Below are 19,879 nucleotides of genomic sequence, written 5' to 3' on the forward strand. Positions count from 1 at the left end.
TACCGATCCCAGCCCAGCAACTCCCTGGCCTCCTCGCTGACTTCGCTCCCTCTATCTCTTTGCTCCACTGGCCTCCTTCCAGAGCCTCAGACACACCAGAGAGTTTCCTCCTAATGCCTTTATCCTGTTGACTCAGCCTACAATGCTCTTCCCTCAGCACCTTGGCCAGCTCCATCACCTGCTTCAAACTTTTGCTCAATATTCACTTATGAGGCCAACCCTGATCACTCTACTTAACACTGCCATCTGTCCCCATTCCCACCATGCTCATTTCTTTCTTTCTTTTTGAAACAAGGTCTTGCTTTATTGCCCAGGCTGGAGTACACTGGTGCAATCACAGCTCACAGCAACTTCAACCTCCCAGGCTTAAACAATCCTCCCACCTCAGCCACCCTAGGAACTGAGACTACAGCTGCATGCCACAACACATGGCTTTTTTTTTTTTTTTTTTTTTTTGAGACGGAGTCTCGGTCGCCCAGGCTGAAGTGTAAGGGTGCGATCTTGGCTCACTGCAATGTCTGCCTTTTGGGTTCAAGTGATTCTCTGCCTCCCGAGTAGCTGGGATTACAGGCACCCACCACCACACCTGGCTAATGTTTGTATTTTTAGTAGAGATGGGGTTTCACCATCTTGGCTAGGCTGGTCTTGAACTTCTGACCTCGTGATCCACCCTCCTCGGCCTCCCAAAGTGCTGGGATTACAGGCGTGAGTCACTGCGCCTGGCCTTTTAAAAAATTTTTTTTTAGACATGAGGTCTCATTATGCTGCCCAGGCTGGTCTTAAGCTCCTGGGCTTAAGCGATCCTCCCACCTCAGCCTCCTAAAGTTCTGGGATTACAGGCATGAGCAACTGTAACATGAAGTCCCAGCTTCATGTTCATTTTTTGTCGTTGCTACAACAAAGTACCCTACATTTAGTGGCATCAAACACCACAAATCTACCATCTTACAGTTCTGGGGGCCAGAAGCCCAACTAGGTCTATTAAGGCTAAAGTCAAGGTGTCAGAGGGGCTTCATTCCTTCTGCGGGAGGCTCTAGACAGAATCTGCTCCTTTGCCTTTTCCAGCTTCTAGAAGCCACCCCCATTCCTTGACTTACCTCGTGACTCCATATTCAAGGCCAGAAGTGCAGCATCTTCAAATCTCCCTCTCACCTCTTCTTCCATTACCACATCACTTTCTCTAATTCTGACTCTCCTACATCCTTCTCTTATAAAGATCCTTGTGATTGGTGGGTATGGGGGCTCCCATCTGTAATCCCAACATTTTGGGAGGCCAAAGAGGAAGGATTGCTTGAGGCCAAGAGTTAGAGATCAGCCTGGGGAAAATAGGAAGACCCTGCCTTTACAAAATTAAAATTAAAATCAGTTGGACATGGTGATGCATGCCTGTAGTTCCAGCTACTGGAGAGGCTAAGGTGGGAGGATTGCTTTAGCCTAGGAGGTCAAGGCTGCAGTGAGCTATGATCACATCACTGCACTCCAGCCTCAGTGGCAGAGTGAGACTCTGTCTCCAATATAAGAAAAGAAATATACATTTGGTCTCTGCCCCTGGTTCCTGGCATAGAGCTTCCAAAGCTCTTATAAAGCCCTTCGTGACAGAGGTAATAGGAGCATTTTCTGTTTTGATATTTAGTCTTAGTCCTAGGTTCCTGACACAAGGGCCTCTAAGGTCTTTCAGATCTGCAGCATGGTAAGAATGCATGTGGGATGCTGTTGAGCTAACAGGGTGGCTGCAAGCTCCTAGACTGCTTCAGGAGGAGGGCTAGCTGCCAGAGAAAGCAACCACATTTTTTTGTTAAAACAGAGTTTGGCTCTTGTAGCCCAGGCTGGAGTGCAATGGCACAATCTCAGCTCACTACAACCTCCACCTCCCGGGTTCAAGCAATTCTCCTGCCTCGGCCTCCCAAGTAGCTGGAATTACAGGGATGTGCCACAATGCCTAGCTAACTGTTGTTATTTTTAGTAGAAACGGGGTTTCACCATGTTGGTCAGGCTGGTCTCAAACTCTTGACCTCAAGTGGTCCATGTGCCTCAGCCTTCCAAACTGCTAGGATTACAGGAGTGAGCCACCGCACCTGGCCCCAACCACATTTTTTGAGGCTTGGAACTTTCAGCCTCACCTGCTGAACTCCAGGAGGCAAAAGGAACTGGAGATTGACTTAACTACCAATGGCCAATGATTTTATCAATCGTGCCTCCATAAACACCCAAACAGCAGGGTTTGGAGAGCTTCTGTGTTGCTAAACACAAGGAGGTCCTGGGAGGGTAGTGTGCCCAACAGAGGGCATGGAAGCTCTGTGCCCCTCCCCACTTACCTTGTCCTGTGCATCTCTTTCATTGGCTGTTCCTGAGATGGAGCCATTACATTGAGGCAGTAATAGAAAATAAGGTGGCCAGATGCGCTGGCTCATGCCCGTAATCCCAGCACTTTGGGAGGCAGAGGTGGGCGGAATCACTTGAGCCTAGGAATTTGAGACCAACCTGGGCAACATAAGAAGACCCCATCTATACAAAAAATAAAAGAAATTAGCCAAATGTGGTGGTGGGAACCCTGTAATTCCAGCTACTTGAGAGGCTGAAGCAGGAGAATCACTTGAGCCCTGGAGGTTGAAGCTTCAATGAGCTATGATTGCACCACTGCACACCAGCTTGGACAACAGAGCGAGGCCCTGTCTCTTAAAAAGAAAAGAAAAAAAACCTGTTTTTCTAAGTTCTGTGAGTTGTTCTAGTAAATAATTAAACTCAAGAAGAGGGTCATGGGAAACCCCGATTTCTAACTGGTTGGTCAAAATACAGGTGACAACCTAGGACTTGCAACTGGCATCTGAAGTGAGGGTGGTCTTGTGGGACTGAGCCCCTAACCTGTGGGTTCTGCGCTAACTCTAGGTAGTGTCAGAATGGAATTGTGGGATACGCGGTTGGTATCCAGAGAGTTGGAGAACTGGTGTAGAAACTCTGCACGCACATTTGGTCAGAAGTCTGTGAGTAGAGAGAAACGTGTTGCGGGAAGTCAGGGACCCCAAACGGAGGGACTGGCTGAAGCCACGGCAGAAGAACATAAATTGTGAAGATTTCATGGACATTTATTAGTTCCCCAAATTAATACTTCTATAATTTCTTAGGCCTGTCATTACTGCAATCTCTGAACATAAATTGTGAAGATTTCATGGACACTTATCACTTCCCCAATCAATACCCTTGTGATTTTCTATGCCTGTCTTTACTTTAATCTCTTAATCCGGGCATCTTCGTAAGCTGACGATGAATGTCCCTGCAGGACCCTGTGATAATTGCGTTAACTGCACAAGTTGTTTAAACAATATGAAACCTGGGCACCTTGAAAAAAGAACAGGATAACAGCAATTTCAGGGAACAAGGGAGATAACCTTAAACTCTGGCTGCCTGTGGGCCGGGTGGAACAGAGCCATATTTCTCTTCTTTCAAAAGCAAATAGGAGAAGTATTGCTGAATTCTTTTTCTCAGCAAAGAACATCCCTGAGAAAGAGAATGCATCCCTAAGGGGAGGCCTCTGAAATGGCTGCTTTGGGGACGGCTGTCTTTTACAGTCATAGATAAGGGATGAAATAAGCCCTGGGTTCGCGTGGTGCTCCCAGGCTTATCAGGACAAGGAAATTCCCGCCTAATAAATTTTGGTCAGATGGGTTGTCTGCTCTCAAACCCTTTCTCCTGATAAGATGTTATCAATGACAATGCGTGCCCGAAACTTCATTAGCAATTTTAATTTCGCCCCGGTCCTGTGGTCCTGTGATCTTGCCCTGCCTCCACTTGCCTTGTGATATTTTATTACCTTGTGAAGCATGTGATCTCTGTGACCCACACCCTATTCGTACACTCCCTCACCTTTTGAAACTCACTAATAAAAACTTGTTGGTTTTGCGGCTTGGGGGGCATCACGGAACCTGCCGACGTGTGATGTCTCCCCTGGACATCCAGCTTTAAAATTTCTCTCTTTTGTACTGTTTCCCTTTATTTCTCAGACTGGATGACACTCAGGGAAAATAGAAAAGAACCTACATGAAATATCAGGGGTGAATTTCCCCCAATATCACACGGGCTCTTCTCTCACCTGTCTACCTGCTTAACTGCATAGGAGAGGCAATGCATGGTGCTCATGAACAAGGCAAGCATTAAAGTCAGACCACACTAACATTTGACTCAGTCCTAATATTCAGGTGAGCTTGGGCAAATCACTCATTAACCCCAAGTCTTCATCATTTTGTGCATATAATGGGGATAACTGTGTCATCCACCTGTTTTTGTGAGAATCAATGAAATATTATGCTTGATGTTATTGTGATCATGATACTATCTGACAAGGGCAGTGATGCATGATAACATCAAAAAATTAGAAACTGTAATGAGGTCTCTTGGGCAAAATTCCATACAAGCAAATTACTGTCTCTACAAAGCATTTCTGCCACACTTAATTCACCATTCCCTGAACAAAATGTGCCATCTTCATTGTTCAGGTCTGTATAGTGCTGGTTTCCCTGCCTGGGCAGCTCACTCCATCCCATCCCAGCCCAATCCCCATCCCTCCACCTCCCCCTTCCCTCCCCACTCTCATACAACTCTTCCTTATCTTACAGGACTTGGCTTCAATGTCACCTTAACTGGAAGCTTCTCTCCCTCTCCAGAAGAGCTTCCGATTGCACTTGATGCATGCACTATTATTTGATCATTTTTGAGTTACAGTCCAAGTCTTTTTGTACCTGAATAACATGTTGCCCAGTCAGTTTCTCTTCCTGGATTCAGAAGTCTTTCATGGTAGGTCCAGCTAGAAGTGACAAAAAGACATTTAAAAAAAAAAAAAAAAGAGGGATGACACAGAAAGACATCAGCACTTAAAAGTTATAAATGATATGTGAAAAACAAAATTTAAGGGCTTCTAGGAGAAATGTAGGAGGGAAGGTGTTACTGGGAAATATGATAGAAGGTTAATTTTTATTTTATTTTTAGAGAAAGGGTCTTGCTCTATCGCCTAGGCTGGACTGCAGTGGTGCAATCACAGTTAACTGCAGCCTCAACCTCCAGGGCTTGAGCAATATTCCCATCTAATTTTTATTTTGTTTAAGAAATGCAGTCTTGCTCTTAGCAAAGCTAAAGTGCAATGGTGTGATCATAGCTTACTGCAGCCTCAACCTTCTAGACTCAAGTGATCCTCCAGTCTTAGCCTCCCCAGTAGCTCGGACTACAGGTGTGCACTGCAACGTGTAGCTCATTTTTTTTTTTAATTTTTAGTAGAGACAAAGTGTCACTATGTTGACCAGGTTGGTGGTGATCTCCTACACTCAGGCAGTTCTCTCACCTCAGCCTTCAAAAATGCTGGGATTACAGGTGTGAGCTGCCACACCTGGCTGAGGGGGTTAATTTTTAATTATATAAAGAGCTCAAAGCAAATATTAGAAGGAGCCTAAATGCCTCCAGCAGTTGACTGGTACTGGTAAATTGTGATACATCCATATAATAAAATATTATGCAACCATGAAAAGGATTAAGATAGATCAATAGGTATTGGCACAAATGTCCACGAAATATGAAAATATGAAGTGATGTTCAATCACCATGTACGTATCTTGAAGGATATGGCCCATTTTCTCAACTGCAATTATTTCCTGAGATAAGATTATGGGTCTAAAGAGTGAAGGACATTTTTCACTTATTTAAAAGTATTTATTATTTTTATAATTTAATAAAAGATTAAACAGATCATTGAATTAGTAAAAGACAAAGTAACTCTATAAATAAATGGAAAAGACACAGATACCCCAGGCATGGTGGCTCATGCTTATAATACCAGTACTTTGGGAGGGGGTGGTGGGGGGATTGCTTGAGGCCAGGAGTTCCAGACCAGCCTAAGAAACAAAGCAAGACCTCCTCTCTAGTAAAAATAAAAAAATAAAAATAATTGGCCAGGCATAGTGGCATGTGCCTATAGTCCCAACTACTGAGGTGGAAGGATCACCTGAGCCTAGGAGGTCAAGGCTGCAGTGAGTTGAGACTGTGCCACTACACTGAAGCCTAGGAGACAGAGCAAGACTTCATCTCAAAAAAAAAAAAGGACAATAAAGAAATAAAGCTAATAAGCTAACATAAGGAAAGATAAAATATGTGACAAATAGGCTGGGCACATGGCTCACAGCTGTAATCAAGCACTTTGGGAGGCCAAGGCGGGTAGATCACGAGATCAGGAGTTCGAGACCAGCCTGATCAACATGGTGAAACCACGTTTCTACTAAAAGTACAAAAATTAGCCAGGCATGGTGGCATGTGCCTGTAATCCCAGCTACTCAGGAGGCTGAGGCAGGAGAATCGCTTGAACCTGGGAGGCACAGGTTGCAGTGAGCCGAGATCACACCACTGCACTCCAGCCTGGTCGACAGAGCGAGACTGTGTCTCAAAAAAGAAAAAAGAATGGGTGACAAAGTAATAATATGAGGTCTTTCATTTATCACACAGAAAATAGCTTGTTAAATTATAATACCTGTGTGGGCGAAGGTGCAGTGAAATGGCCATTTTCTTGTAGTATTAGTGGTGTTTAAAATGTATATAAGCCTTCCAGCATAAAGCTGGGAAATTTTTTTTAAATCATACAGACAGTGACTCATTATACTGCCTCCTCCAACTCCTGGCCTCAAGCAATCCTCCCACCTCAGCCTCCCAAAGTGCTGGAATTACAGGCTCACAGCCACCATGCCTGAAAGCTTTGCAATTTACATCGAGGGTAATAAGAATGCTCATGCCCTGTGACTCACAGTAATCTCACTTCTGGAAATTTCACCTTTGGATATAATTCAACCTAAACAAAAGGACATATGCACAAACACAGTGAAAATCTGGGAGTAATTTTTTTCTCTTTTTTTAAAAAAATATGGAATGCTTCACAAATTTGCATGTCATTCTTTCACAGAGGCCGTGCCAATCTCTCTATTGTTCCAACTTAAGTATGTGTGCTACTGAGGCAAGCATGAGTAATTTAAGATAGAGTGGTTAAGTGAAATAAGGAAGAATTATGGAGAATTTAAAAATCTATGCTATTTATAGGCACCTAGTAACAGCTCAGTAAATATTAGCTGCTACTATTATTATTTTTAAGGTAATTTCACTCAATTAAAAACTGTCATTAAAAATTACCATTGTCATGGAACGTAATGTCTCCTACTGTATAATTGTAAAAACAGATACAATTTGTCCCTTGGTATATGGGGGGATTAGTTCCAGCTCTCCCATTTCTGTGTATACCAAAATCCACGCATACTCAAGTTTTCGAAGTCAGTCCTGTGGAATCCACATATAACACAAATGGGAAAATTAGTGAGGTGTGGTGACAAGCACCTGTAGTCCCAGCTACTTGTGAGGCTAAGGCAGGAGGATTGCTTGAGCCCAGGAGGTTGAGGCTGCAGTGAGCCATAATTGCATCACTGCACTCCAGTCTGGGCAACAGAGTGAGACAGAAGGTTGACTTTTTAATAGAATTTTTCTGTTCACTTGAAGATATGGTCAGGATTGTGGCATATGAAAATTCTTCATAAAATAACTATCTAATCCAATTAATGCTGGAATTGGGAACAGCAGAAGTGTCATCTCAGAGCTACTCACAATGAAAGGTGATGTCTGGGGCTCAGGTGTGTTGAGGTCCCCATGCCTGGACTATGGGTGCTGAGTGGGATTTACTTGTCCATCCATTTTCTATATTCCAGCACTGGGAAACTAGGGTTTATCCATCTTGATAAGATGTCATTTAAATTCCACTTCGCAAGAACCACAAATGGAAGAAAGGCCATGAAACCGCAGGACAGTACTTGTTCTCAAGGGAATCTTCAGCTTAGGTGGCTCTGTAAAAGAGAAATTACATTGTTGAAAAATCATCGCAGGTCAGGTGAGGTGGCTCATACCTATAATCCCAGCCCACTGGGAGACTAAGGCAGGAGGATTCCGTGAGGCCAGGAGTTCAAGACCAGCCTGAGCAACACAGTGAAACCTCATCTCTACAAAAAATTAGAAAAGGAACTGGGTGCAGTAAAACATTCGTATAGTCCCAGCTACTCTGGAGGCTGAAATAGGAGGATCGCTTGAGCCCAGGAAGTGGAAGCTGCAGTGAGCTCTGATCTCACCACTGCACTCCAGCCTGGGTGACAGAGTGAGACCCTGTCTCAAGACACACACAAACACACACACAAACACACACACACACACACACCCCCCCCCCAATCTCAGTCTGTCCAGCCTTGACTAATCAAAAGGGCCTTCTGGTTACAGAAGAGGTATGCTCTTTTGTAGGACAGGGAGAGAGCAGCAAGCTTGTTCACAGACTTTTCCTCATCCTCTGCTAAGTTTTCCAAGAACCCTCACCGCGGAAATGGAGTCTCTGGGAAAATGACCTAAATCTTTGGGTTACCAGGGGAGAAATATGCCTCCTTTGTCAATTAATAAATGGAACATCTGCCTTAAAATCCAGGGAGTTCTGCTAGAATGAATCACTCCCTAAGACCCTGACCAATGCATGGAACATGAAAAACTGAAGTTTAACTGGGCGCGGTGGATCACGCCTGTAATCCCAGCACTTTGGGAGGCTGAGGCGGGCGGATCACCTGAGGTCAAAAGTTCTAGATCAGCCTGGCCAACATGGTGAAACCCCGTCTCTACTAAAAATACAAAAATTAGTTAGGCATGGTGGTGGACACCTGTAATCCCAGCTACTCGCGAGGCTGAGGCAGGAAAATCGCTTGAACCCGGAAGGCGGAGGTTGCAGTTACTTCTAGAAGAATTTTCATTAGCCCTTTGAAATCCTTCAACATTCATGAAGGCCAAAGAGTTTTCACCTAATTTAATCTGATGGGTATGTAACCAGAGTCTTTCTAGGGAATAGAGACTCCCAAACAGTTCAACTGGGAAGTGAGGAGAGAATTTATTACTCAAAATCAAAGGGAAATAAAAAGAGGCCAACATAGAATGTCGTTATTCTTTCTTGGCGGGGAATGGATTCCAGAGTCATTCTGTGACCTTTACATGACCTCCTTATTAGCATCTAAAAGCTTCCAGTGTAGGATGCAGCCAGCTAGGTTCTCTTCTAATGTAATAAAATTTGCTTCGGCAAATCTTATGCAGAGCCATCTCCAGGCTCCAGAAACAATAGGCTATAAATTACTGGATCTCCCATTTGATACAATGAAGCATGAGCACGGTCCTGAATGACTCCTCTACATACTACTCTGGGTGGCTTGAAGTGAATTTGATACAAGAACTGGAGCGAGCACAAAGCAGAGCTAGATCTAGGATTAATGTGCTTGGACCCAGCTCCTCACTACTCACCTATGAGTCTAGTTCCAGAACCCAAGTAGAGGATGGGGAAACAAGGCTCCTGACTTTTTTTCCCTAATGTCTGCATCTCTTTCACATTTCTTATCTCCTTGCAAAGAAACTAAACAGGCTCAACTGAAATAACTAAATGATTAAACCCTATACAGAGAATCTCCAAAGACTGACAAAATATCATTCAAGACTGTTACACAGACAACCTTGAGGATGACTTGATGTACCAGTGATCTACAATATTTGGGATCATTCCAAATTCCCATCAAGGATCTGCCTATATCAACAAAGGAGCCAAGGACCAACCATTCAAATGGGCCCTGCTGCCAAGCCTTTTTTTTTTTTTTTTTTTACAATGCCATCTCTTCATATTGTTCCATTTAACAAAACTGCAGCCCTTCATCTATCCTTAAGTCCCTTGGCCAATGGTACAGAGCCAGAGTATGCTACTCCCTAGCAGGAAATCAACAGGATGACCTACTAAACACCATTCAGAAGATGCTAAGACCCATGAATTGCAACAGGAAAGAAAAGACAGAGAATTAGTCAGACAGGTACATGCTGTGCCAAAAATGCACTACAGCCCCCACCCAATTCTGCCTAATCCTAGCTGGGCTGACACCAACCTGATGAGACAGGCCTATAAGATCTCAAACTAAAACAGAAACTCCTGAACTGGGTTCTTTCGAGCCCAGGAAGCAGCAGTAAATCATTAAAGAACAGATAAGTTCTTAAGGTGAGGGAGAGTTTCAGATAAATGGAATGCTGGTAGAACACAGGGCCCAAAGGAGCAAAAGTTAACCTAAGCCCAGGTAGAACCTTGTTTACTAGAGTATTAGGCATGGGTTGGGGCAACTATTCTAACCAGAGAAACTGGCTTCAGTGAGGGCAAGTTGGCAATCCAAGGTATAGCATGCATAGGGCTGGCAAAATTCAGGGTGACTGAAGCAAAAGCTTCAGAACCAGACAGACCACATCTGGGGGTAGAGCACAAAACTCTCAAGAGAAGAATCTTTGTAAGAGTGAGGCAGAACTATATAGCAGTTTTAGGAGATCTGTTGGTGCCCAGCAAGAGCTCCAAATGGGCTATATGCAGGGATGCAGGCTGTAGTCTCAGGAGAGGAGGTTCACAAAAGTCATTCAGTCCAAGACCTCTTCTCTACTAAAAGGAATCAAGGTTCCCTAGAGAAATGGCTGACTCCATGTATGGTGCAGTATATTGATCCTGGAACATCTTTTTTTGCCAGAAAGGAAGGAAGCCATCAAAGTCCAACAGGATCACGTCAAAAAGACATGAAAGTCAACCTGAAGAGATAATTATTAACCTAGATGAGACAATGTAAGCATCCAAAACAATAAAGACTGCAATGGCCTGAAATACATCAAATGCAAACAATAATCTATGAGTTCATAATGGTATTCAGAAAAAAAAAATACTGGTCATTAGAGGGAAGGTTACTAGGTCACTAATTTACTACTCTGAAAAGTGACTTAAGATGAGAGGTACGGTGGAGAATTAGCTATTTATTCCGTCTTTCCTGTACAAACATAAATTTTTAGGGAGATTGAAGCAGACGAAACAAATCTGGAAAAATGGAGGTAACTGCTTAATCTGCGGGTTGGGTGCATGGAGGGTCAACATATTTCTTTTGTGTATATTTGAACCCCCTACAAAAAAAGCACAAGACAGAATGTGAGCCAAGCAGCTTAGGGTTTAGGCAAGGCTTCTGCCTACAAGAGACACTAGGACATGAGGGGTAGTTTTAGCCCTAATGGGCTGAGCCAACTGGAGGTATATAGGGAAGTGCTAAATTGCACAGGTATCATGTTGCCCAGCACTTGATCAAATCCTAGATCCTAGGTCTGCTTGGTAGCATGCTTCCTAGGTAGTGGATCTGAGGCTACCTATAGAACTTCCTTTGCAGTCATAATTCGCTCAGAAACTACAAAAGTGCTTGCTCTTGAAAATGGAGTCTTTGTCCATTTCATGCTTCTATAAAAGAATACCACAGACTGCATAATTTATAAAAAGGAAAAAAGGAAGGAAAGAAAAAAGGAAGGAAGGAGGGAAGGAGGGAAAAAGGGAAGGAGGGAAGGAAAGGAAGGAAGGGAAAGAAGGAAAGGAAGGAAGGGAAAGAGAGAAAGAGGGAAGGAGGAAGGGAGGGAAGGAGGGAGGGAGGGAGAGAGAGAGGGAGGGAGGGGAAGGGAAGAAAATGGAAGAGAAGGGAACGGAGGAAGAAAAGGAAAGGAAAGGAATAAATTTTATTTCTTAACAGTTCTGGATGTTAGGAAGTCCAAGGTTGAGGGGCCTGCATCTGGTAAGGGTCTTCTTGCTGCATCATCCCACTACAGAAGGCAGAAGGAAAAGAGAGTGCAAGAAAGCAAGAGGGCAAAAGGGGCTGAACTCTGTTTTATAATAAGCCCACTCTGTGATTACTAATCTATTACCACAATAACAACATTAACTCATTCATGAAGGCTATTTTATTAGGCCCCATATCCCAACTGTTGCATTGAGGATTGAGTTTCCAGCACATAAACTTTGGGGGACACATTTAAACCATAGCAGAGCACTTAGGTTAATTCAACTAAGAGGAGCTGGGAAAATCAAAGGCATGAGAAAGACAGCAAAAGCTAGCAGAGAGAAATGCATAGGTTAAGGAAAAAAGTCACAGTGAATCCTGTAGTGCAAGCTACTTTATCAAAAGCACCTAAAAAAGATCTCATTAACTCCCCCAGCTCACCTCCACCCACATCTAAAGAGCCACACACAGCACCACCAAAGGCAGCACAATGAGAACAGCATTCTCCTCAACAGACAAGCTGGGAGTATCTAGACACCTGACCTCAATAGCTCCAGAACAGCCCTAAAACAGTTCCTCCCTAACCACCACTCAAGTCACCAGCTTGGAAAGTATTAAGAAAACCCAAATCCTGACACACCACTATGAAACAACTTAAAACAGCAAAGAACAACCCATTTAAACAGCAATGCCAGCTGTTGGTAAAAAAAGGAACAATGAGTAGAGGAGAAACAGACCTCTCGGGGCCCACCAAGACCCAGTCTCTCAGCTTCAGCACTTTTAAATGCAGAATCCATACCCCTCTGGGGCCTGTGGAGCTCCACAAGGCATGTCGTCCTCAAAGATAAATAAGCAGGCAAGCTGGCTAGAAAACCACTAAGGGTATTATTCTTTAAAGAATCTTTATAGGGTCAAAGAGGAATGGGTCTTAACTGGCTATGTGAACTCCCCACAGATTCTGAGGATGATGTCAGTATCCCTTTCCAGATGTGTTTAACACTTTGCAGTCACTTGTATTCCTGCCACTGAGTGCCAGTGCTTTGCTAATTTGAATTGATTCCAGCTCATGCTGACCCCAGCTCCCCGGATGTTACCATTAGCCAAGACTGTCACCCATACTGTACCCTTTCAAAGACTCCTAAAAACAGCTCTTCACCTACTCTTCCAAGACAAGTAAAAATGTCTGCCAAAGAAATGGGGAAAAAAGATTCAGAGAGTGAAAACAATTAATATACTAACAAGAGAGCAAAAAGCAAAGGGGGAGGAGAAACTAGGAAAATCATATATGGGCTCTCACCTATTTCCAAAGCTGGGCTAATGTCCTTTTGCTTGTGTCTGAATAAGGCACCAATTTTAAGCTGCTAATGAAAAAAAAAGAAAAAGAGAAAGAAGCAGGCCCAGACTGGGCGCAGTGGCTCATGCCTGTAATCCCAGCACTTTGGGAGGCCGAGGCGGGTGGATCACCCAAGGTCAGGAGTTCTAGACCAGCCTGGTCAACATGGTGAAACACCATCTCTACTAAAAATACAAAAAATTAGCCAGGCATGGTGGCGCATGCCTGTAAATCCAGCTACTAAGGAGGCTGAGGCAGGAGAATTGCTTGAACCTGGAAGGCAGAGAATGTGGTGACCTGAGATCACGTCATTGCCCTCAAGCCATGGCAATGAGAACAAAATTCGGTAAAAACAAAACAAAACAAAACAAAACAAAACCACCATAAAATAACTCAGACTTAATTAAATACAACCCTAGTGGTGAATGACTAAAGATGGATTACTCATAACACAGATAACAGTCCAATAAGAATCCAGGCATCTTACCTTTTAATAACAAAAAAATCCTTTCCTTCGAAAGTAACATCCTCTCAAGGCCAGGAATTCCATTAGTAGAAAGCCTTCCTAAAAACAAAATTCCTGGCCAGGCATGGGTTCACGTCTGTAATCTCAGCACTCTGGGAGGCCGAGGCGGGAAGATCACTTGATGTCAGGAGTCGAGGCGGGAAGATCACTTGACGTCAGGAGTTCGAGACTGGCCCGGCCAACATGGTGAAACCCCATCTCCACTAAAAATACAAAAATTAGCCTGGTGTGGTGGTGGGCACCTGTAATCCCAGCGACTTGGGAGGCTAAGGCAGGAGAATTTCTTGAACCCAGGAGGCAGAGGTTGCAGTGACCAGCAAGGTTGCGCCATTGCACCCCAGCCTGGGCGATAAGAGTGAAAACTCCATCTCAAAAAAAAAAAAAAAATTCCTTTGGGAAGGCCTTCTACATAAAAATCTTCAACATGAGACTGGAAAAAAGGGTATGGGATCATCACCGGACCTTTGGCTTTTACAGCTCGAGCTATAAGAACAAAAAGAAAAAGGGATATCATTTAAACACAGTATGTAGAAAAGAATAATTATTGAATCTGTACTGGTCTTTAACTTTTACACTTTGATCTTTAATTCTGTTATTGTGATTGAGTCCAAAGAAAAATAGTATGAGTAAAATAAAAAGAACACCAAAAATGCTAATATTCTGTTTACCAAAGTCTGTAGTGAAATATCCCATTAAATCCAAGTGCAGTGACACACCCATAATCCCAAGCACTTTGGGAGGCTGAGGCGGGTGAATCTCCTGAAGTCAGGAGTTCAAGGCCAGCCTGGCCAACATGGTGAAACCCCAACTCTACTACAAATACAAAAATTAGGCAGGCGTGGTGGCAGAGGCCTGTAATCCCAGCTACTTAGGAGGCTGAGGCAGGGAGAATTGCTTGAACCCAGGAGGTGAGCTTGCCATGAGCTGAGATCATACCACTGCACTCCAGCGTGGGTGACAGAACAAAACTTCAACCTCCAAAAAAAAAAAAAACAGCTAGCAGGTGACATTTGCTATGGGGAGACTAGGGATATGATCTTGCTGCAATCCTTCCATTTTAGTAAATCTAAACAGTGTGAATCCATTCTGTTTCATCCCCACTCCACTCCAGAGCCAAAACAAGAAAACCAATTATATTTCTAGTTCTTTAAAAACATATCTAACTAAATCATCTAATTAAAAGATAATATGCATGGTTCCATACTCTAAAAGAAAACTTATGTCCTGCATATCATGGACATTTGATGAATGCTTATTCAGTTGACTGGTGTAGACTTCAATAATAACCTGTTCAATGCATTATGCCAGATGAATCTTGCATCTCAAAAGTAGAACAAATATTGTCCTTTCAGTTTTGTCTACCCATAAATGCAATATTTACTAATAAAAAGAAAATGAGTTTATTGTTCTAGAGAGTATGAGAATTTTGACAACATCAATTCTCCTGTCCTAGGACATAATTAATACTTAGAGGCATACTATTTCATGGGGAAGCTACCATTAAATCAATGTTAAGTGTTAATTACCTCACATAATCTTCTAATCTGACTTAAGACTGAAGACGTACCTCACAAAGCTGATTTATCAAGTTGTAAACCTTCACCTGTTGAATTCATAAGTTCATGTCTGAAAGGTGAGAATAAATACTTAATATTCACTAGGCAATATTCAGCAAAGTAATATCCACTAGTACATATTTAATATTTCATCATGAACTGCGGGTGTGAAGAGAAAAGACAGGCTGGGCACAGTGGCTCACACCTGTAATCCCAGCAGTTTGGGAGGCCGAGGCAGGCAGATCATGAGGTCAGGAGTTCGAGACCAGCCTGGCCAACATGGTAAAACCCCGTCTGTACTAAAAGTACAATAATTAGCTGGGCATGGTGGCAGGCACCTGTAATCCCAGCTACTCGGGAGGCTGAGGCAGGAGAACTGCCTGAACCCAGGAGGTGGAGGTTGCAGAAACCATTATCACGCCACTGCATTCCAGCCTGGGCAAGAGAGCAAGATTCTGTCTCAATCAATCAATCAATAAAAATATAAGGAGGAAGCATTTACTGTGTATTTATATGTCTGGTATTATGTGAAGCACTTTACTATCTTATCAAATCTTCGGGACAGATCTTCAGTTCTCATGACCACAAAAGAGGATACTAAAGCTCAGACAGGAGAAGAGACGTGGCCAGCCTGTGTCCCCAGGGCCTATGGTCTTACCACTAGGTTACAGTGTTTCCAGATATCACATGTGGTGAGATTTTTGCTTTAAAATGAACCAAAAAAAAACCAAAGGTGAAAAAGGCATAAGCTATTAAAAAGTGGGAGAAACACTAAGAGAACCTTAAGCATGTAACTAAAAATATTATGGAAATGTTAATGAATTCATTAGCAAATTTAGTGCTAGGTTTTCATTGAGGAGTAGGTTATATTACTCATGATGAAGAAAAATGTTCATTTTAAGTATATTAACATAAATACCATCAATATTGTTTATCATGTTTAAATGTTCACTTAAAGCAATTCAGTTAAAATTCTGCATATCATACAATTTTATAGTTTGCTAGTAGGTTACAAGTAAATAGTCACCCAAATAAAAACATCATGTTTTCCACTGGTTGTTGCTCTTTTTTAGGTGAGTATTTGATGTATACCAACAGAGAGAGGATAATAACAAATCGCTAATTTCTTTCATCACTATATAAAGGTGGCTTCAGGATAGAATAGTATCAGGGCAATGATGAATTTGAAATCTAACATCAATTCAGTGATGCATCAAGATAAAAGTAGAGATAACAGGGGCACCTTGGTGAGTACTGAACATTTTATTTATTTATTTATTTTGAGATGGAGTTTTGCTCTTTTTGCCCAGGCTAGAGTGCAATGGTGCCAACCTCGCCTCACTGCAACCTCTGCCTCCTGGGTTCAAGCGATTCTCCTGCCTTGGCCTCCCGAATAGCTGGGATTACAGACATGCGCCACCACACCCGTCTAATTTTGTATTTTTAGTAGAGACGGGGTTTCTCCATGTTGGTCAGGCTGGTCTCGAACTCCCGACCTAGATATCTGCCTGCCTTGGCCTCCCAAAGTGCTGGGATTACAGGTGTGAGCCACCGCACCCAGATGAATTCCAAATTTAACAAAGCAGACTAAGAGAAACAATTCATTTAAAAAAATAATATTTGGCCAGGCATGGCGGCTCACACCTGTAATCCCAGCACTTTGGGAGGCTGAGGTGAGTGGATCAGGAGGTCAGCAGTTCAACACCAGCCTAGCCAAGATCATGAAACCCCGTCTCTACTAAAAATACAAAAATCAGCCAGGCGTGGTGGCTGGTGCCTGTAATCCTAGCTGCTCGGGAGGCTGAGGCAGAGAACTGCTTGAACCCGGGAGGCAGAGGTTGCAGTGAGCCGAGATCGTGCCACTGCACTCCAGCCTGGGCGACAGAGTGAGGCTCCATCTCAAAAAAAATAAATAAATAATTCAATGAAATTCCTAAGATCCAGGGCTTTCCAATAAATATGTAAATAAATTTCCAATCTCCATACTGAAAGTTTAAAAGAAATGCTAACTAATAACTAAAGAAATACAACTTTTCCTCAGCTTTGCAGCAATCTAGAAACAAAGTGTGTAGACACTACAAAGCACCTTACAAGGAGAAACGTGTAAGGATGGCATGACTCGCCGGCAGCCCTGGGCTTGTCCACGATATCCTCATGATGAACAGTAACTCCATTGTGTAAACGCCCATGAACATAAGATTACAGGACTTTTCCAGTTTAGACATACCATATTTTCTTTCAGACAATTCTTCAGTTTGTTTACGTAGATCAGCGATACGATGATTCCATTTCTCTGAAAATCAAGCAAAAGTTGCTTCTCAATAACATGTCCCTATATCAGAGCAGCACTAACGTATAATGACTGATTTCATATATTTTACATTCTAACAGTCCATATCATTTTACTGCTTTCAAGAAAAAATGTCCCCTTTTTGGTGGTTCTTAGAATTGGTTTAATGGGAGACTATTAGAGAAGCTGAAAAGCAGGAGGGCAGAAAAGTTCAATCAAAATAAACACAATGACAGGGAGGTCACAATGAGGCGGTCTCCAGGGGTCTTTTAGCAAACTTCCTAAAACATGTCTCAGCTGTGTGAAATAAGACTTTACAGCAGCCGGGTGCAGTGGTGCAGGCCTGTAATCCCAGCACTTTGGCAGCAGAGGCAGGTGGATCGCTTTGAGCTCAGGGCAACATAGCCAAAACCCCCCTCCCTAGCCCCACCCTCACCCCGACCCTACCAAAAATACAAAACAGCAGGGCATGGTGGCGGGCGCCTGTAGTCCCATCTACTCAGGAGGCTGAGGCAGGAGAATCACCTGAACCCAGGAGGCAGACATTGCAGTGAGCCAAGATCACGACACTGCAAGCCTGGATGACAGAGCAAGACTCCACCTCAAAAAAAAAAAAAACAAAAACACAAGGTTAAGAGGGACCCCCGACCTTACAGATACAAGTTTAAGAGGGACCCCTAAGCAAAAAATGCCAACCCTTTTTCTCCCAATCATTGAAACACCAGGAGGGTGTAACAGTTTTGCAGCCTAGCTGTAGCAGGCTGATGCCCACAAGATGCCCATATCCTAATCCCGGGAACTGGTGAACATGACCTTATATGGCAAAGGGGGCTTTGCAGATATAATGAAGTTAAGGGTCTTTGGCTTTTGGGGTTGATGTACTCACTCGGATCCTTGTAAGAGCAGAGCAGGTGATTAGCATTGGAAGCGATGGTGTGGACTAGGTCAGTGATAGGGCATGGTGTGGATATTATTACATTAGTATTGGAAGCGATGGTGTGGATTAGATCAGTGTTAGGGCATGATGTGGATATTATTACATTAGTATTGGAAGCGATGGTGTGGATTAAATCAGTGATAGGGCATGGTGTGGATATTATTACATTAGTACTGGAAGCGATGGTGTGGATTACATCAGTTATAGGGCATCGTGTGGATATTATTACATTAGTATTGGAAGCATGGTGTGGATTAGATCAGTGTTAGGTCATGATGTGGATATTATTACATTAGTATTGGAAGCGATGGTGTGGATTACATCAGTGATAGGGAATGGTGTGGATATTATTACATTAGTATTGGAAGCGATGGTGTGGATTGCATCAGTGATAGGGCATCGTGTGGATATTACTACATTAGCATTGGAAGCGATGCTGTGGATTAGATCAGTGATAGGGCATGGTGTGGATATTATTACATTAGTATTGGAAGCCAGGGTGTTGATTACATCAGTGATAGGGCACCGTGTGCATATTATCAGATTAGTATTGGACGCGATGGTATGGATTAGATCAGTGATATGGCATGGTGTGGATACTATTACATTAGTATTAGAAGCGATGGTGTGGACTAGATCAGTGATAGGGCATGGTGCGGATATTATTACATTAGTATTGGAAGCAATGGTGTGGATTAGATCAGTGATAGGGCATGGTGTGGATATTATTACATTAGTATTGGAAGCGATGGTGTGGATTACATCAGTGATAGGGCATGGTGTGGATATTATTACATTAGCATTGGAAGCGATAGAGTGGACTAGATCAGTGATAGGGCATCGTGTGGATATTACTACATTAGTATTGGAAGCAATGGTGTGGATTAGATCAGTGATAGGGCATGGTGTGGATATTATTACATTAGTATTGGAAGCGATGGCGTGGATTAGATCACTGTTAGGGCATGGTGTGGATATTATTACATTAGTATTGGAAGCGACGGTGTGGATTAGATCAGTGATAGGGCATGGTGTGGATATTATTACATTAGTATTGGAAGCGATGGTGTGGATTAGATCAGTGATAGGGCATGGTGTGGATATCATTACATTAGTATTGGAAGCGATGGTGTGGACTAGATCACCGTTAGGGCATGGTGTGGATATTATTACATTATTATTGGAAGAGATGGTGTGGATTAGATCAGTGATAGGGCATGGTGTGGATGTTATTACATTAGTATTGGAAGCGATGCTGTGGATTAGATCAATGATAGGGCATGGTGGGGATATTATTACATTAGTATTGGAAGCGATGGTGTGGACTAGATCAGTGATAGGGCATGGTGGGGATATTATTACATAAGTATTGGAAGCGATGGTATGGACTAGATCAGTGATAGGGCACGGTGTGGATATTATTACATTAGTATTGGAAGCGATGGTGTGGACTAGATCAGTGATAGGGCATGGTGTGGATATTACTACAATAGTATTGGAAGCGATGCTGTGGACTAGATGAGTGATAGGGCATGATGTGTATATTATTACATTAGTATTGGAAGCCATGGTGTTGATTACATCAGTGATAGGGCAACGTG

The 19,879-nt window shown here is 43.0% G+C and overlaps 1 protein-coding gene and 1 non-coding gene across 7 annotated transcripts in view; both read right to left on the minus strand.

Annotated features, from left to right (window-relative positions):
* LOC104008153 (putative protein FAM157A) overlaps positions 1-19,879 on the minus strand; it is a 63,932-nt gene that overhangs the window by 6,617 nt on the left and 37,436 nt on the right. For 5 of the 6 annotated variants that reach the window (XR_010158745.1, XR_010158744.1, XR_010158747.1 and 2 more), the window contains exons 4-10: positions 17,789-17,942; positions 17,279-17,344; positions 15,063-15,121; positions 13,457-13,978; positions 7,621-7,856; positions 4,734-4,798; positions 2,316-2,505 (exon numbers count right to left, since the gene is read on the minus strand). Coding sequence is in view for 1 of the 6 variants with exons in the window: in XM_063815129.1 (XP_063671199.1) it covers positions 15,108-15,121; positions 17,279-17,344 (80 nt within the window). In the remaining 5 variants the exon portion in view is untranslated. Of the gene's footprint in view, positions 1-2,315; positions 2,506-4,733; positions 4,799-7,620; positions 7,857-13,456; positions 13,979-15,062; positions 15,122-17,278; positions 17,345-17,788; positions 17,943-19,879 lie in introns of those variants that run through there. The other variant, XM_063815129.1, reaches the window with a different exon arrangement.
* Positions 6,887-6,990, minus strand: LOC112207072 (U6 spliceosomal RNA). The gene has a single exon (XR_008536561.1). It is a non-coding gene; the product is annotated as a U6 spliceosomal RNA (small nuclear RNA).

The sequence above is a fragment of the Pan troglodytes genome, chromosome 6 (genome assembly GCF_028858775.2).
Source record: "Pan troglodytes isolate AG18354 chromosome 6, NHGRI_mPanTro3-v2.0_pri, whole genome shotgun sequence".
NCBI classification, from domain to species: Eukaryota; Metazoa; Chordata; class Mammalia; order Primates; family Hominidae; genus Pan; species Pan troglodytes.